The following is a 19,204-nucleotide window of genomic DNA, read 5'->3' as shown; positions in this document are numbered from 1 at the left end:
CATCAGTAACCACACAGCTAATTATTCTCACGCTGTTGCCTACAAGCAGGGCCCCCGTGAGCAGCCGCAGCCCTTGCTCCCATCACAAATGGGTTTCCACCTGACCTCTCTCTTGGGGGATGGTTTCTAAGCTGGGCAGCGATACTCAGGAGACAGACAGGGAGGTCAGGTTAATATCAAGTGCCAGCCTTTGAGACAGTGGCTGATGACGAATGAGGAGGTCATCATTATTAACGATTTGTTAACTTTTCAGTGGCTAACGTTATCCGAGTACAGCCTTAAACTGATCAGTGAGCCAAACACAGAACTCAGGAAAGTCAACGCGTTGCTGCTGGTCCAACTGGACACAACTGTAAAACAAAAGTCCCAAACTGGACGTCCAAGAGTCCCTGTGGACTCCTGCCCGCTCTAAGCCACAGGCCCTGGGCTCTCCCAGGCCCCAGGGGCGGAGCAGGGAGGAGTCAGTGCTCCTGACCACCGGCTCTGCTGGGTGGGCAAAGGGCGGGCAGGGTTTCCAGCACTGGGATGCGGCACCACTCGCGTGCACTGCAGCCACAGCACGAATTGTTCAGAGGGGCTTTGCATTGTGTGTACTCACAGTACGACTTCCATATTGGAGGCTGGTATTCCTCAGCATCTGGAATGAAAAGAAAGAAATCAATCCGTCAGCTTGCACGTCAAACTGTCAGCATGTGTCTGCGGTGCAGGACCAACACTCCATCAGCAGCATGCACACTCCATCCCTGGGGACTCCCCCTGCGTGTTTCTGGACAGTTTCAGGCACGAGGGAGGCAGCGTGCATGCAAACCCTGTGGGGACAACACCACTTTCTTCCCTGCCTTCCCGTAGCTGAATCAATGACTCCCCATTTTCATAGGGCCTAGCGTATCAAAAAAGATTTTTTAAGCAATTAACTTGATTGTACCCGCTACTAATCCAAATAGTATTTACTTAACTAGGGCGCCATAAACATGTAATTTATCTCACAGTTTCCAATCAGATCTCTAGCCCATTATAAAGATTTGTTGAGATGCAAAGCAGCAAGGATGTCATATTCACTCTGCAAAGGTGCACAGCTCAACCCAAGCCAACTCCTAAAATACCAGGTCTGACAGTGGAGGCACTGAGGGTCCCATTGGAATCCCATCATCTCCTGGAATGAACTCTTTCCAGAAATCTCTTTTCTTAGCAATCAGAAGTGTCAGAGTGAAAGGCTTACAACAGAATAGAGAGGACTGGGTTGTTCCTCTTCAAGAAAACAGACAATGGAGGAAATGCGCTTATTCAGTCGACTCAACGATCCCAGAGCTGACAGCCGAATTTATAATTCTGCACCTCCTGAGCCCACTGCCCCAAGGCTTTTGTAAAACATATTCTAGCTCAAATAGCCGGGGGGAAATTTCTTTCAAATCACAGAATGCCCATCTGTAGGGAACCTTAAGGGTTCTCTTACTTGGCACCTTTAGACTAGGAAACTGCACATCCTGTGCTCCCCAGGCAACAGATGGCCAGTCCTTGAGCCGCGGTCCTCTTAAGAGTTTTCCTTCGTTCCTTCCCTCCTTTCTAAAAAGATTATTTATTTTGAAAGTGAGAGGTACAGAGAGAGAACTTCCATCCGTTGTTTTACTCCCCAGAAGGCCACAATAGTCAGGACTGGGCAAGGTTGAAGCCAGGAGACTGGAGCTTCTTCCGTGGCTTCCACGTGGGTGCAGGGGCCCAAGGACTTGGGCCATCTTCCATTGCTTTCCCTGGCCATCAGCAGGGAGTGGTACAGTGGAGACCCCAGGACATGAAATGGTGTCCACAGGGGATGCCAGTATCCCAGGCTGAGGCTTAACCCAGTTACCAACAATGCCAGCCCCTAGAACTTTTCTTTCTTTTTATTTATTTGAGAGATGGAGAGGGAAAGAGGAAAGGAGGGAGGAAGGCAGACAGAGAGAGAGAGAGAGAGAGAGAGAGCGAGCACACAAGCTCCCCCACACCCAATCACTGATTCATTTCACAAATGCTTGCAACAGCCAAGGCTGAAGCTGTGAGCTGGGATCCCAATCTAAATCTCTGTTAGGGGTCGGGGGTCAGGAACCCAATTTCTTGAGCCGTCACTGCTGCCTCCCGGGGTCTGCATGAGCAGGAAGCTGGGGTCAGGAGCTGCAGCAAGAGATCAAACCAAGTACTTCAACATGGGATGGTGCAACTTTTCTACCCTCACACAGCAAAATAGTTGGAGCATGTCTTCCCCCAAGAAACAATGCTATTTAGAAATAACAACTAAGTCAAACTCCCTGAGTCCTATTCCATCACAATGTGTAGCTGCAGCTAAGTCTCTCCACAATGAATATCTTGCTCTCTGGGGTCCACATATCACAGAGCTCAAATCAACGCCTCCAAAGCATGTTTCATACAAACCAGTCCATGTCGTTGGGCGTGTACTGTCAGAGACCTGCACACAGAGAGTCAGCCACCCAGGCACACATTCAAACAGAGCCATCAACACCGGCTGGAAGGTTAGTTTGCTGGATAAATATGGGCATTAACTCTTAATACTTTTGTCAATGTAAGAGAACAGGATCTTGGATTAGGGAACTTTTAGCCTAAACAACCAACTAAGTCCACCCTGTATGTGACATAAACCAATTTTAATGGGTTAACATCAGTGTTTGGACATAAAGACCATAAATAAAATAAACGAAGTCACTGAGTTTACACCAAAATTCTAGAACCACCCACACAATGTCACCTCATCAGAAAAGCCAGAAGCTGTGCATTAAAACATTTCCCAGGGACAGGCACTTGGTCTAGAGCTTGACACTTGCATCCCATACTAGAGCCTGCCTGTGCAACGCAGCCCTTCCACTCCCCCACCGCTCCCCTAATACACAGCACCTACCACCATCTGAATAACACGTTCCTCCTTGCACTTGTTATCATCTGAAATTATCAATTGATTGGTTGGTTTGCTGTGATGGATTTCATTCCACTAACAGCTTAACTCCATAAGAGCAGGAAGTCTGCCTCATTCGTTTCTACATCACAAGCCCTTAGAAGGATGTCTGACACAGCACCTACGTTCAAAACAAAAACAAAACCTGTGCTAAATAAACGAATGTGCTCTCGGAGTTCAGTTTCCACCTCTGACAGCTAGTGGCTTGGTAAGTCGAAGTAGGTCATTTAGACAAATATTTCTAGGGTCTCCCAGTACTCGTCCTTTATAAAACAAAGCATAAAGGCAATAATCTCATAACCTGTGTCTTAGCAGAGGTCTTGTGAGAACTCAGACGGTGCACAGGAAGTACAGCACCAGCAGTCAGTTCTCAGTGACGTCTTCTGGCTTTCACCGTACTGTGGTTACTGCCACACTACTCAGTCCCTACTCGGCCCAGGTTGGGTCTGTGCTCTCGCTCCTGTCTCCTGAACACGGCCAATGCCTGACTTCACTCTTACCCCAGATCTGGAGCCTGTAATTGAGTTCCAGGGCTGGTGTCATGGAAGGCTTTCCTTTCCCATACACGAATTCAAAGTGAGAGGCCATTTGTCATGCTTCAGTGGAGCAGCTAGAATTACCTGGGCCCTCGAGACACGTTTCACAAACCTCTGAAACATACAGTTAAGAGGCCTTGGTCAAGCGGCAGAGTACAAAAGATCTTTAATAGGTTGCAGCAAATCTTGTCTCCAACATCACCCCATCCACATACAGTTTGTCCTAATTTGACACAATATATTTGATTAATTTTGATTTTTTTTTTTAACTAAGAGAGAGAGAAGAGAGAGGAATTTCTTCTATCCATGATTCACTCTCCAAATGGCCACAACAGCCAGGTCTGGGCTATGCTAAAGTCAGGAGCCAGGAACTTCATCCAGGTCTCCCACATGGGTGGCAGGGGCCCAGATACTTAGGCCATCTTCTGCTGGTTTCCCAGGACATTAGCAAGAAAGCTGGATGGGAAGAGGAGCAGCTGCAATCTCAACTGATGCTCTGATACAGGAAGCCGGCAATGCAGCTAGCGGCTTAACTACTGCGCCACAATGCTGGCCCTTCAAATACCTCCAACAGTTTAAAAATGTATTGTTCAGAAGGTCTCCTGTCTTAGGAGCAAAGCATCACCAAGATAGATTTATGTGAATTCTTCCAAACTTTGTTCTGTCAATAGCCAGAACACATTTTTTTATAAAGACCTCACATCACATACAGAGGTACTTCAAAAAGTTCATGGAAAAATGAATTAAAAGACAAGTTTATTTTATTGCAAACATTTTTCAAAGAAGGCTGTATCAACGGGAATTGTCAACAGTATGTACAGAAACTCTGGTTTCCCCACATGCTTCCTTTGCCTGCACTGGTTGTTATCAACATGTATGTCAATTTTTGGTACCTTTACAACTCGGAAAATTCACAGAGAAGACTGTACATTGTCAGAATCAAGGTGGACCTGCATGTATGAACCCTAACAACAACAGACCCAGGAGGGTCTGAAGGAAAGGTGGTTATACACGATCGCATGGTAGAAATTATCACAAAAAGACCGCCAGGACCACAAGCTTTCCCGAAGGCCACGGTCACCTTAAACAAAACCATCTTAAATGAACTGCGCTTCTGCAAAAACACTAGCTCAGCTGTCTACTGGCTCTTCCACCTCTACTGCCATCACCCTTGTTATTAATCCCTGTGACCAAAGCTGACTGCTACAAAATATCTTATGGAATCCTCATTTCTGTCTTGAAACAGTTCCCCTTGCCCCAAGCTCTCCCAATCCGCTGCAGTGCACAATGGGGTGTATGTGTTCTCCTTGCCCTGCTGTTATCTCCCGTGATGCCTCCACTTTACCCGTTTTTTGTTTCTCTTGGTTGACAAGGCAAAGCGTGCATTTGCAGGGTAGCAAATGGAGGCAGGCAAAGCTCCTGGGAGAGGACCTGCAGGAACACATGGCCAGGGAGAGAGGTGAAAATACGCCGTTGCACACATCTGGGTACCTGCAGCTGTGTTCTTCCAGACATTTTTTTTTTTTTTTAGCTCCAGAAACAGGTTGATTTGATGGACTCACCCGAGGAGCAGGTGTAAAGGAATCTGGGGACTGATTAATGAAAAAAGCTAAAGAATGCATGTGCTTCACTTGGGTGAGCGGTGACTGAAGAGGAAATACCTGTTACCAACAGGAGGAGAGCCAGATTCCTTTGCCTGGCTCAGTGGAGGGTGACTAGATTAACAGAAAAGCAAGTACACGGTCTTCGGAAAAGGAGAGCAGGCAAAGATCCACTGATGTACAGAATGAGCCACCGAGGAAGCTGGAGGTGATGTATCCCTTAGCTTATTCCTAACAAAGCCACATAAACGGCACTGAGCATCATGCGGGAAAGAGAGGGTGGAAGGACTGAGTCCCTTCTCCCCCTTCCCTTCTCCCAGGGAAGCCACATGTCTGTTGTCACTTTTGATTTATTGATGCACACATTTGCAAATGGACTGCAGTGGGCTTTTTCCAGGGGAGTTGGGTGAGAGCAGGCTTTTCAATCAGGCGTGGAACAGCCTCACAATGAGAAGACAGTCCAGGATTTGCTGGGTGATTAGCTTAATAGGCACAGAATGGGATGGGCTTCAAATACAAGCCAACAGCAGCAACGGGAGTGGTGTGCCATGTCTGTGCACATGCCACAAGATGTCTTCCACATCCACACAACGTGCCCAACCTCAGCCTACAGAAGGAAGGAAGGGCTATGGCATGCAGCCACACGGTGGCTCTGGCCTTGTCAGACAGTCACAGCCAAATGGTGTCAGACCAGAGTTGCAAGCTTCCCTGGAGAGCATCCTAACTACTGCAAAACATTAACATGGGAAGGCTGTTCCAGAGTGTTCTTGCTCATGCTGATCACCTGTGCAGTTTCCTTACACTCGCCTAAGACATTAGACATCCATGGATTCTTTTTGGAAACACCGCTTGGGTAAGGGATGAGGGCCTGATGTGCCCTGGACTGTGGATCTCCTATCAAGGATTTTTTGTAGCTGATACAGTCCTACCTGCAGAGGACAGCTAATAAGACAGCCTCCAGGAACTCTTGCTGGGCCCCAAAGACAAGACTAGGAAGAGGTTTTCTGAAGATAATGAAGCCATCAAGGACCTAGCCTTGGAGTCTGTGGCCCCTAGAGGGCCACATGGAGCTTCTGTCCTGGGCCATGCGTTCTATTCAGAGAGGCAGGATGCAATTCTCCCACCCAGAAGGCATTTATTGAATAAAAACAATGAGGCAGACCTTGGGTTTCCCACAGTGAGCAGGGCAGGCACAGCTCAAAAGCACTACATAACCTGACTCCCGACCACCCTTCCTTGGTCAGCCCATTCCTCCCCCTCTTGCTCCCCATAATTCAGCAACTACTCTCAACTTTCTTTTGATCTTGAATACATCAAGAATACATTAGAATCTCTTCCCTCTGATCTCCTGATCAGCTGGAACGTTCTGGCTCTGCAGAGAATTCTTCCTGGACTACCCACCTACACTGTTCCCAAGACACTTCCTTTAATTCTTTGCAAAGCCCTTTCACTGTCTGAAAAACAGAAAAAGTCCAATAATGTTGTAGTTTTTAAAAATATTTGTTAATTCATTTGAAAGGTAGAATGACACAGAAACACCGTAAGGAGAGAGCAAGATCTATCCCATCCACACACGTGTCTGTTTATATGCTGTCTCTCCATGACAGACAGGCAGCACTGGGAGGGTGAGAGCTTCATGCCTCTTGTCCTCTGCTTCCACAGTACCTGGAGCCTATCAGGTTACCTCTGTGAGTGGGAACAAGGTGTCCCTTTCAGGCAGGTGCTTTGGAATTAGGATAGTACCTGGATGTGAAGAACGTGGCTCCGGTGGGAGCCCAGGCTGGGTGCAGCCCCCACTTGTCCCTGTGGGCAGGCACAGATGGCCCAGCAGGAATGGCCCTGACTGCTGTATTCCAACACATAGCAGGTGCTCAGTGAGGGGTTGGGCTTATGCAAGACAGAAACTCAAAATGTGCATTCTGTTAAGGGATACACAGGAGGCGTAATGGAATGTGAAGTGTCAAGAGGAGGTGTAGGGGGATTGTCTATGGTGGAACTGCCCAACCTTCAGAAGTCCAGTCATCTTGGGTCTTGGACAGCCCCCTCCAGGACTCCTTCAGGGGAGCAGAATCCAACAGCAAGGCCTGAGTCCCCCATGCCAAAGAGCAGAATGAATCACTTCCAATACCACAGCACACTCACATCAACTACAGCAGCCAATGGCAAGGAATGCATGGAGACACAGACTGAGGTGTGGCCCAACAGGACCAGAGGCAAGACAGGACACGGCACTGAGAGCCAAGAGCTCTGCAGCTGGCTGGCGGATGCACCCCAATGCGCATGGGGTGGGCTGTTTCATGGTGGCTGGGGATTAGAGAGATAAGCGGGGACCAAACAATTAAGCATTTTACAATCATGTTAGGGGCCGACTTTTTCTAGAGGGAAGAGGAAATGAAAACCAGAGAGGCCATGGGGTCTAGTCTGTTTTAGAGAGGTCATTGCAATTGCAGTGTGAGACTGGACTGTAAGGAGAGAAGATGGCAAGCAGGGGCAGTAGGAGGCAATGAGCCCAGTTAACCCAGGGAGGTTAGGATAGTCTGAACTTGAATGGTGGCAGCGGAGATAAGGAAAACGGTATGGACTTGATAGAATCTACACGATGAACACAGGTTAGGAGAGGAGGGGAAAGTGGCCTCTGGCTTGGGCAGAGGAAGAGCAACTGCTTTTGGCTTAAGCAACTGGAGGAGTGGGGAACGGCGCTCACAGACACAGGGCAGACCAGAGGAGAAGTGGTTTTGGCACACAGTGATGCTCTCGGCTTTTCCCTGTCGGGAAGAGAGGGCTGTCACAGCCCAGTGAGCATCGCTAGGAGGCTTGGGGCTGAGAAGAGACCTATGCTGGAGACGCAGGAGTGGAAGCTCTGGCAAACAGATGGTGGCTACAGCCACTAACGCAGGAGGTACAAGAGAGAGGGAGAGGTCAGAGTGAGGAAAGGCAACTTGAGAGAAGCCCCCGAGATGAGAATGAGAAGAAACCATGCAGAGGCTGGACAGACAGGAGAGAAACCAGGGGACAGATGACATGGAAGGCCGAGCAGGAGACGCTGACAAAGGAGACATTGTATGGGGCTGGGCTTGTGGCTCAGCAGGTTAAGCCGCCACCTGTGTCAGCAGCATCCCATATCCGAGCGCCAGTTCAAGTTCTGATTATTCTGCTTCCAATCCAGCTTTCTGTTGGAAAGGCAGTGGAAGATGGTCCAAGTCCTTGGCACCCTGCCATCCATGTGGGCTCTTAGCTTTGGGCTTGCCCAGCCCTGGCCATTGTGGCCTCTTGAGGAATGAACCCACAGATGGAAGTTGGCTCACTTGCTCGCTCTCTGTCATTTTGCCTTTCAAACAAACCAATCTTTAGAATATAATGAAGATACGGTCAAGACCATGAGTAGCACCTTTAGGAGCCTGGAGGGGCCCAGGACTGCAGTGACACGGGGGCTTTGATGGCCTTGCAAGGCGTGAGTGGAGGCCCCCGTCAGCTGAAAAGAGGGTGGATGGAAGCTGAGGCGTCAGCACTTGTGAGTGGAAGGTTTGCAGCGCAGTCACAAGGATGCACTGTCGAGAGTCGATAACCAAGTCAGTTATCATCATTACCACTGCCAAACCACATGCCACGGCCCAGGGTCTCCCCCACCCACTCTGTCCTGGAGCCCTCTCCCTCTTCAGAGACTCAGTTCCCATGAGCGTCACACTCCTCCAGCAGAAGGGAGCTGCCCTCCCCGTGGACAATCTCCTCCTCCATCATTCGCCCACTGTCTCCTCTGCTATTCCTGCCTCGCCACCATCACCACCTCCATGCAGCCTGCAGAGCCCCTCCTCCTCCCGGCATTTGCCGGCCTCTTTACAAATTATTCTCATCAGAGCAAGGTCTTCCTGGCGTTCCTCCAGAGGCCCTTTTGGGCATTCATTTCAGCAAATATTTACCTAGTGCTTACAGCCTACTTGGCACAGAATATTGTACCAAATACAGATGCAGACAGAAAGGGAAGATGTCGGGTCTAACCACAAGGAATCTGTTCAGAGATGAAACAGGATACCAACTCTTCATTCATTCACTGGCCAAGCCCTAAGTGACCACCTGCTGGCATCGGGTCCCTGACTCTAGGTGCATGTCCCCTTAACACAAGGTGGGAAATGCATGTTATCAAGCATGAGTCAATCTAAAGTGCTAGGAGAACGGAGAGGAGACGCAGATGGACCAGCTCTCCACGCCTGCCATTCAGAAGAGCCTCATTTTGTTCTCCTATTAGACAAACAGTCTGTGTGGGTCTTGAGTTCATTGTGGGCATTTGTGTCTCTTCAGATATTTAATTCTCAAGAAAGTAACCCATATATCATGTTCCTGGCCATGTTGCTACTGGCAGGAAAAGGTGCCCTTCTTTTCCTGTCTCAGAGGCCAGTCGTCCTGAACTACAGACAGAGGAGGAGGAGAGTCTTCCACTCAAAGTGAAAAGGTAAGCATGTGTTAAGCTAGCAGTTAAGACCTCTGCTGGGATGCCTATATCCCCCATCAGAGAGCTGGGTTCAAATTCCTACTCCACTCCTAATTCCAGTGTCCTGCTAATGCGCACCTGGGAAGCAGTAGGTGATGGTTCATATAGCTGGATCTCTACCACCCATCGGGGAGACCTGGACTGAGCTCTTGGCTACCAGCTTTGGCCTGGCCTGGTCCCAGCCACTGTGGGCATGTGGGAGTGAGCCAGTGGATGGGAAACTGGGATGTTAGTCTGTGTGTCTTTAACTCTCAAATTATCTTTTTTTTTTTTTTTTTACAAATTTAAAAAAATTCCACATAGGAGTGCATTTATTTGTAAGTGCCTGGTATATTCCAGATTCTGGGCTGGCCCTTTATATACGTTATCTCAAGTCTTACTATCTTCCTGAAAGATCTCTCTACCCATTCAACCAAATATACATCCATGTATCTACCAACCCACCTGCCCATCTTTCAGCAAATGCTTCTGTGGTAGCACAGCGCTACATGATACAGACAGACACAGCACAGAGCTCCATGGTAAAGACACAGCACTGGGCTCCATGGTAAAGACAGACACAGCACTGAGCTCCATGGTAAAGACAGACACAGCACTGAGCTCCATGGTAAAGACAGACACAGCACGGAGCTCCATGGTAAAGACACAGCACAGAGCTCCATGACAAACACAGCTGCACACCAAGTGTCCCAGTCCCTGCTTTCAAGGAGCCTTCAGTCCAGCAATGAAGTCAAACAAGTCCCAGAATTAAACTATGAGAAGTTACGGCAGACACAGTACAGGGGCTGTGGACCATGCGGCTGAGATCCTGTTAGGTATTTTCACCTCCTAGAGATGAGAAACAAACTCAGTGAGTCAGGCCTTTTCCCAGCCACATGGTTCACGAGAAGGTGGAGCTCCAGCCCAGATCTGTCTGGCTTTGGAGCCTGCTGGTTTTCTCCTCATGGCTTTAGTTCCCCAGTGCAGAAGCTAACAGGACATTTTCATTTTTAAGCTATTGTCAGTCTCCTTCAACAATATAACATGGTTCCAACAGTACAAAAAACAGCACTAGATGAACAGAAAAGTAATTCATGTGTTACGTGATTTTCACCCCTCAAAGATTTTATTGACAGGCAGAGTTAGACAGTGAGAGAGAGAGACAGAGAGAAATGTCTTCCTTCCGTTGGTTCACCCCCCCCAATGGCCGCTACGGCTGGCGCGCTGCGCCGATCCAAAGCCAGGAGCCAGGTGCTTCTCCTGGTCTCCCACGCGGGTGCAGGGCCCAAGCACTTGGGCCATCCTCCACTGCCCTCCCGGGCCATAGCAGAGAGCTGGCCTGGAAGAGGAGCAACCGGGACAGAATCCGGTGCCCCGACCGGGACTAGAACCCGGTGTGCCGGCGCCACAGGCGGACAATTAGACAAGTGAGCTGCAGTGCCAGCCACAAATAAAGATTTTTAAAAGTGCAATTGCACTAAACAAGATTCCCTCCCTCCTTCCTTCCCATCTACTTTTTGTTTTTCTGCCCCTCCCTCCCTCCTTCTCTCCCACCCGCCCTTCCTCCACCCAGTCAGTCGGCCATCTACCCTTCCCTGTTCTTCCTCAAGGCCCCTCTGTGTAGGTATCAGGCAGAGTGTGTGACTCTTCCCAGATTTCCTTATGTACAGAGATAGTCAGCCCTGCCCGGCCTGGCTTGTCAGCCAGAGTCTGGCAATAAACGGGCCCTGTCTCTCCCTCTCTAACTCTGCCTCTCAAATAAATAAATCTTTCAAGTAAATAAATCCTAAAGAAAAGTTATTGGGGGAAAAGGCATTAAAAGTTTGTTTTGATGCAAAATCCATGTATGGTTTCTTGAAATCTATAGTTTTTCCTAATGTGCATGTCCATGAACTTCCTTCCTTCCTCCTCCCTCCCTTGGAAACAAAGAGCAAAGGGACTACCCGGTAACATAAACAATGTCTTGGTATAGTACTTAGCCCCTTTTTAACCTCTACCCTCAAACCTTCTTCCCCATATTCATGTCCCTTATCCAGAAGAGGCATTCTGTTATAAATCTGGGGGAATGTAGTCTTTTCCAACTGATTTATAGAAGGATTACTATGTTTCCATGAACTTTCTGAAGACCTCCACCTAGAACTAGGTATTCAAATCCAGCTCCGTCCAACTCTGAAAGCAATGATAAAATCCTGCCCATCATTCTGGGCCCTGATATGCCCTAGGACTTCACCTGTAACATCACAGTTTCCAGACAGCACTGTAATGTGGGTATTACCAACCCATTTTACAGCTATGAGACCTGAGTCTCAAAGAAGACACCTTGCCCCACGTTGGCCAACTCATATGCATCCCATAAGACTGATGTGATATATACCCAATGATAATCTTAGGAAGGCTAGCCTATCATTTCTAAGCATAAGAATTAAACAGATTCACTTTCCAACATTAAACCTGGTACTTGAATATATTAAGTCTGTTTTCATCTCCCATCCAAGTACTAACCAGGCCTGACCCTGCTTAGCTTCTGAGATCAGATGCGATCAGGCGCATTCAGGGTGGTACAGCAGTAGACAAAGTCTATCTTCATGGACAACCAACCTGCACCTTACCCATTACAGTAAGACTGTCTTAGTGGGGCAGCTGTTGGCTCCGAAACTGGAGGCCTCCTCAGTTTCAGCCTTTGCGGTTTCTAATCACTTACTTTCAAAATAACTTCTTACAGAGAAAACAGTTCTGAGATCACAGATGCACGCACTAGCAACACTTTATTCGCCTCATCAACTATGCCACAAAGTGACAAAAACAGCACAGAGAGCGGGTCTTTGATAGACAGGAAGGAGAAGCCAGAGTCAGGGTACCTGACAGTCACAGCAACCCCAACACAGCCAACCTGCAAGGGGCTAATTAAAGCCCCACGATAAACTCTGCCTTGCACGCATTTATCACTCTTATGCCAAAGACTCGAACAAATGTATTCAGGAAGGAAAGTCTTCCTGTCACCCCATGGCATGGGCGGGTCTATAATTAAAGGGTTAAGAATGAGGCAAACAACAAGTAGTCCCAATGATTTCCGCAGGAGAAAGTATTTGCATTGCATAGCAGAGCAAGAAGAATAGATCCCCTCCCAGTGGCCTGCTGTTATCGCAGTGTTGCATGTCTTCATAGGGCTTGGGACAGCTGTACCGCGTGCTGGCGGCAGTCATATCCTCTTGCTGTTTGCACAGTGGGACATTTGTCTTCTTAATCGCAGCCTGTGAAAGCTCCTGCTTCCACTACCAGAATCTGACGCTGAATATTAAAACAAACCTTCCCCTGATAGTGCGCACTTTCTGACGCTGTTTGCACTGCTAACCTCTGTTTACCTATTTTCCGCGGCATTTTCGTGAGGGCAAATCGTGTATTTACACACCTGTGCCTTTATGAAAGACCGTTTGTTCATTTCCTAATTGGTCCCTTTAACAAACATTTGCCCATCACTCTGCTTCTGATCCCAAGTCATGCACTGGGTACAGAGCGATGACAAAGTCCTCTCCCCGGTCAGCTCTCCCTTCCGGAGGGAAGAGGGTGGGGCGGATTGTGAGGACGGCATGTGTGCAGCCCTCCCTTGCAGCTTTACTCCCTTCGGCAGACCCTCCTCAAGCACAGCATTGGCTAAGGACACCCCAGGTGCTCAACACATGCTTGTTTGATGGACCAAGCTGAGTGCCCGCCATCAAAGTGGAGGGGAAACCCCAGTTAGCCTCTCCTTTGGGATGTCTGCACCAGGCACCCAGCACCGTGCAGGGCCCAGCTGCGGCAGGTGGTCTCCGCCGTGTGCAACGCCAGGCAGCTGTGCAGTCGTGAGCCGGGGATCTATCAAGGAAAGGAACACGGAGCGTGATGGAAGTGTCTTCCTAGCCGAGGCTTGCATGTGGCTTACCTAACTCATACAGGCTCCCACACAGACCACTAACCGGCAAGATTACGACCCGGCCGTCAAAACTCAAAAAGTAGCAAAGCAAAAAGCAAAGCAGGCAGCCAGGAACGCCCGGATTGGGAACCCCCAAATACCACAGTGGAGGCCCTGTCTTCCCCACGTCTGGGTCTACTGGAGAAGCACTTCCTGAACACTCCCTGTGTCCACAGCTTCACACCTACCAGCAGGAAGAGGGTGCTCCCCGCGGCACTAACAGACCGCTTGTACCCAGGAATACTGAGCAAAGTCAAGAGACTCAGGCCGCAGCAAGAGCTGTGTGGCGTTTTCCACATGCAACCTTTGGCTTTTTAGGAATTAGTTCTATCTTCAGAATCCATTCACCCTATTGAAGCAGGCGTTTTTCCCGCAGTCCACCACAGTGACAGAGAATGCATGAGTGACTCCACATTGTTCCACTCCTGTGAACACCACTGCACTAGAGACGGTTCCAGAAAGAAGCCATCCTCTGCCCTTGAGCACCACTGAAATAGCTCCTCTAGAATTTTAGATGTCTTTCTAATATGCTTTAGGTCACCAATACTTTAAAAACAAACTTGACCCATTCTACAGCAATCCACTTGTCTCTCACACTTAGTGCACTGCCCAACCCAGGTGCCAATAACGTCTTAGAAGTGACACACACTACACAGACACACTCACACACAGGCTCGTGGTCCACACTTGGAGGGATATTTCTGCACCTGACCTGCTCTACCCCTTTGACCCGAATCCTTACAGAGAAGCATGCAACTCCATGGATCTTTTCTCAAACTATTTCTTTCCAAACACAATTAAACAAAGGTTTCTAATTTCTCAACATTATCACTTTGTGAAGTCCAATTGCCACAACTGTCTGCCAAAAATCCCTTCCCTCATCATGTATAGTGAAATAGTCGCTGTAAAATTGCATTTATTTATCATTTAGCTACTCAGATGTATCTGTAATCCTTTCTTACAGCACGGGGGTCATATCTACCCATTGTCAAAGGCCAGGTAATCTGCAAAATGTCCTGGACTGCCAGACACCACTGCACAGTGTATTTTTTTATTATTTTTTAAAAATATATATTTATTTGACAGAGAGAGGGAGAGACAGAAAGGTCTTCTATCCACTGGGTTACTCCCCAGATGGCCACCATGGCCAGGGCTGGGCCAGACAGAAGCCAGGAGCTGCATCTAAGTTTCCCACAAGGGTGGCAGGGGCCCAGTTGTTTGGGCCATCTTCCGTTGCTTTTTCCAAGCCTTTAGCAGGGAGCTGGATGGCAAATGGGGCAGCCAGGACAGGAACCAGCCCCCATATGGGATGTGGAGATACAGGCAGTGACTTTACCTACTGCTCCCCGAGAATCACTCCCTGCATTTTTATTCTTATCTGGTTCCTTCTCACCAGCTCACACATCGTCCTCTTGTCTCCAAATCACCCATTACTGCTAAAAATCCAGAGATTCCCAGCTACAAAAGATCCCGCCTTTGGCAGCCACTAGCTTGTGGGTGGGTGGGTAGGCAGGGATTTGACATTGATTGGAAAAACAGAAAGAAATCTTGGACCAGAAAAGGCAGCAGCTAGGAGACGCTGAGCAGGAATTGAGCATGTTCAGTATGAACAGTGCCATGCCTTCATGAATGTAGAGCAGCATTCTGCCTCCAATCCCCGAGTCTGCTGCTGTCAGTATGCTCATCCAACCTGCTTCCAACTTTTATTTTTAAAACTAAAAAAATAAATAAAACTATACAAATAGAATGAACGAACTTAGAGGATCCAATTCCATCTGCAGTTCTTTTATTGGATCCTTTTTTCCTCCAGAGACCTCCGTTCCTTCCTGATCTACCCTTGGCTGAGTGCACGTCTCCTGCTCACTGCATCATCTCCTCTCCAAAGGGTGATCCATTCCTGCAAAAAGACCGAGCACGGCCCTGACATTCCTCGCAGCAGCTCTCCCATGAAGCTAGGAAGGTGGTGGGCTCAGGGCCTGGGGCATAGGCCTCTGTGATACCCACTCTGTGTGGGCAGTGACAAAGAATGGGGGCCCAGTCCCCGGAGCGGTCTCCCCTGTTCCCATGCTGCTCTATACGCCCTGAGAACCTAGCACCCCATTCCTCCTTAGTTCTCTGCTTCCCAGCCCCCTAAGCTACCAATGCAGGAGAGAAAAGCAGGCCTGACTTGCATTCTACTATAAAGAGGCGGGCATGGTGGCAACTTGCAGTGGTTTGAATTGGATTTGTATGTTGAGGTCTGGTACCCAAAGCCACAGTGTTGGGAGGTGGAGCCCTGTGGGAGCTCTGAGTCATGTGGGGGTAGCCCTGGTGAATGGATGAATCCCCTTCTCCAATGGGTGCATTCTTGCTCTTAAGAGACTAGGTTAGCTACCAAGAGAGGGTGGACATAGTGAGGCTGTCTCTCACGCCTTGTCTCTTGTCCTCGTGCTCACCACCTTGCTGTTTTCCACTGTGAAGTGAAGTCGTGCAAGGCCCTCAGCAGCAGCTGAACAGAAGCCAGGGCCACGTTTCTGAAACTTCCAGCCTCCAGGACCCTCAGCCAAAATGAACCTCTTTCCTTTAGAAAGTACCCAGCCTCATGCATTCTGTTACAGCAACAGAAAGACTAAGACAGCAGTGCTCAGTTGACGTCAGCTCACGTTCTCTGTTCCTCACCTTGCTCTATCTGCCCGTGCAGAGAGAGAGAGAGAGAGGTCTTCCAAGACAGGACGAGAGCCAGGACCCGGCCTTCCTGTCTGTGCTTTGTCTTAGCAGGCAGCTTCTATGTTTACCCAGTGATGTCTATGTCCCAGGCCAACCACTTTACAATTATCTTTTCATTTCAGCCTCCTGAGGACCCCAGGGGGACAGACGTGCTCATTATCCCTGCTTTAAAAATGAGCAAGCAGAGCTTCGGAGAGAAGATTGGCCAGATAGCCCTGCTGGGAAGGGGCTGGGCTTGGGTGGACACGGACAGCCTCACCGCACAGCAAGTGTTCTTAACCACGACTCCACGTGGCTCTGTTTTCTCCTTTGCATGGACATAAATGTCTTTTTAGATCACATAAGCTAAACTTCTGACTGCCCTTCTTGTAACCAGCCCCTGCACCACCACCACCCCCCCCCCCCCATCTCCCAGTCAATCCCATGAAAACCCACTGTGCTCATAACCCCTGGAATTAGAATGGCAGAATCGACTCTGACGGGGGTGCTGTCTCTCTCGGGGGTCTCCTCATTGCTGGGGGTCTGACCCCTGTGAGCTGCATGGCTGCGACTTCCTGGCCTCCGATTTCCAGCTGGGTTGAGTCAATGGGAGCCGCAGCAGGAAAGGGGAGGGTAGGAGGAGACAGAGGCCAGGGTATCTGCACCTCGGTTGTCCTGCTCTTATGCTGCAGGCAGCGGAGGCGACTCCACGACTCCCACAGTCTCAGCTCCTCTCCCGTGGCTCCAGCTCTCCTTCAGGGCCATGCTATCCTGCTGGTGGGAATGGCTTCCCATTGTTGGAAACCAGAATCTCATGGTTCTCTTGACCTGCCTACACCCCTGCCGACAGACCCTTCTTTAACCACTTCTTCAGCCATCCCAGCTGAGCGTGCCTCTGTCCCCTGCGGGACCCTGACAGGTGCCCTCTGTCTTCCCGACATCACAGAAGGACTCACAGCACCTGACTAGGACGTCTTATTTTTGCACTGATTGTGTCTCACTTCTCATAAACCACACTCAAGTACGCTGCCTCAAAGAGGGGAAAGGAGCTTCCATGTCTTCCATGGCTCTGCCTCTGGGCTGCATGGCAGTGCAGGCAGACTTTCAGGCCCACAAACCAAAATGGCACTTCCAAGTGAAGTTTAAATGTGGGAAGGTTAAATTTAGAATATGAATAAACATTTACCCTGGTTACATACTGCATAATTTCACGTCTGCAATAAACTTCCAAATTGACTCAGTGTAGGTACAGGGACTCACATCCACACTCTTGCTTTTCCTAAAAATAAAAATCATCATACCGCTATCAACAGTCTCCCCTCAACTCCTCTGCGATAGATTCTGACCGTAAGCAAGACCTCAAGGCTTGGTGGGCTATTTTTCTTTTCTTCATATGATATGCACACCACAAATCTTCAATTATGGGATTTCTAAGAATTTAAATGATACGGTGCAGATACCAAATGATTCCTTTGTTTTTCTAAAACACGCATACACATAGAAATACAATGTCCAGGAACATGAATTTGTCCCTTGAAGATCAGTCAGTGGCCAAAGTTAACTTCCAAAAACACGTTTCAGAAAGGCCAGCTTCATTAAACCTTTATTAACTACAATAAGTAGATAAATATCCAACTAAGAATGGGGGGGGGGGGGGGAGGCGTCCTCTTTCCTTCTTTTGTCCTCCAGTAGTAGAAGGGTCTGGGGGTAGGAGGGTAACAATTCTCATTTATACTCATGCAGAAATGACCCAATCTGACTCTGTGTCCCGAAATGAACTTCTCCAATCCAGTAACACTGGTTTAAAAAGACTGATTAGGTCAAACACCCAGACCATAATATACATCCAGGGCCTAGTACAGAGGCTCTTGATCATGACCCACTGTGTTGAACCAGGCCAGGGTCATTTTAGAAAAGAGACTGACGAACAATACATTTTTTTTAAAGAATTATTTATTTTTTTGAAAGTCAGGGTTACACAGAGAAAGGAGAGCAGAAAGAGAGAGAGAGGTCCTCCATCCAATGGTTCACTCCCCAGTTGGCTGTAACAGCTGGAGCTGCACCAATCCGAAGCCAGGAGCCAGGAGCTTCTTCTGCGTCTCCCATGTGGGTGCAGGGGCCCAAGGACTTGGGCCATCTTCTATTGCTTTCCCAGGCCAGGGAAGAGAGCTGAATAGGAAGTGGAGCAGCCAGGTCTCGAACCAGCGCCCATATGGGATGCCGGCGCTTCAGGTCAAGGTGTTAACCTGCTGAGCCACTGCACCAGCCCCATAAACAATACGTTTCAATATGACTTAATGATATATAGGATAGGCTGAAGGTGAGACCCACTGTTTTAATAAAAAGTAAGTTAGATCAGGGCCAGCGCCGTGGCTCACTTGGCTAATCCTCCACCTGTGGCGCTGGCATCCCATATGGGTGCTGGGTTCTAGTCCCAGTTGCTTCTTTTCCAGTCCAGCTCTCTGCTGTGGCCTGGGAAGGCAATGGAGGATGGCCCAAGTGCTTGGGCCCCTGCACCCGCGTGGGAGACCAGGAGGAAGCACCTGGCTCCTGCCTTTGGATCGGCACAGCTCTGGCTATAGCGACCATTTGGGGGGGTGAACCAATGGAAGGAAGACCTTTCTCTCTGTCTCTCTCTCACTGTCTATCTCTGCCTGTCAAAAAAAAAAAAAAAAAAGAAGAAGTTAGATCCCCAAATATGATTCAGTACATAAAATCTGTGACAACCAACTGAAAACCTACTGCTTTGGGCACTCTGAGAAATAAAGAAATGTGGAAGACAATTCTTACCTTCAAGAAGTTTATAGTCTTTTAGGTTAGGGCATGGAAGAGAATAACAGCCCATGAAAGAACCAGTGAAAGGCGAGACATGCACAGTGCAGACAGAGCGCCAAACTGCAGAGACACCACAGAAAACTGCCAGGCAGACTCCTCAGGAAAACATTTCCTCGCTGAAAAGAAACTGTTCCTACTTTAAAAACTCTTAAAGGTAATTTTCAATTACCCAATTCAATCAAACATGCTTTC

General features: G+C 48.7%; 1 protein-coding gene across 1 annotated transcript in view; it reads right to left on the bottom strand.

The window, feature by feature from the left end:
• CHN2 (chimerin 2) overlaps positions 1-19,204 on the bottom strand; it is a 275,775-nt gene that overhangs the window by 129,739 nt on the left and 126,832 nt on the right. Inside the window, exon 2 of the mRNA XM_062178946.1 lies at positions 599-637. Within this exon, the coding sequence (XP_062034930.1) occupies positions 599-637 (39 nt within the window). The remainder of the gene's footprint in view (positions 1-598; positions 638-19,204) is intronic.

The sequence above is a fragment of the Lepus europaeus genome, chromosome 20 (assembly GCF_033115175.1).
Source record: "Lepus europaeus isolate LE1 chromosome 20, mLepTim1.pri, whole genome shotgun sequence".
NCBI lineage: Eukaryota > Metazoa > Chordata > Mammalia > Lagomorpha > Leporidae > Lepus > Lepus europaeus.
The sequence above is the reverse complement of the archived record's forward strand: the minus strand, read 5'-3'. Positions and strand labels throughout refer to the sequence as shown.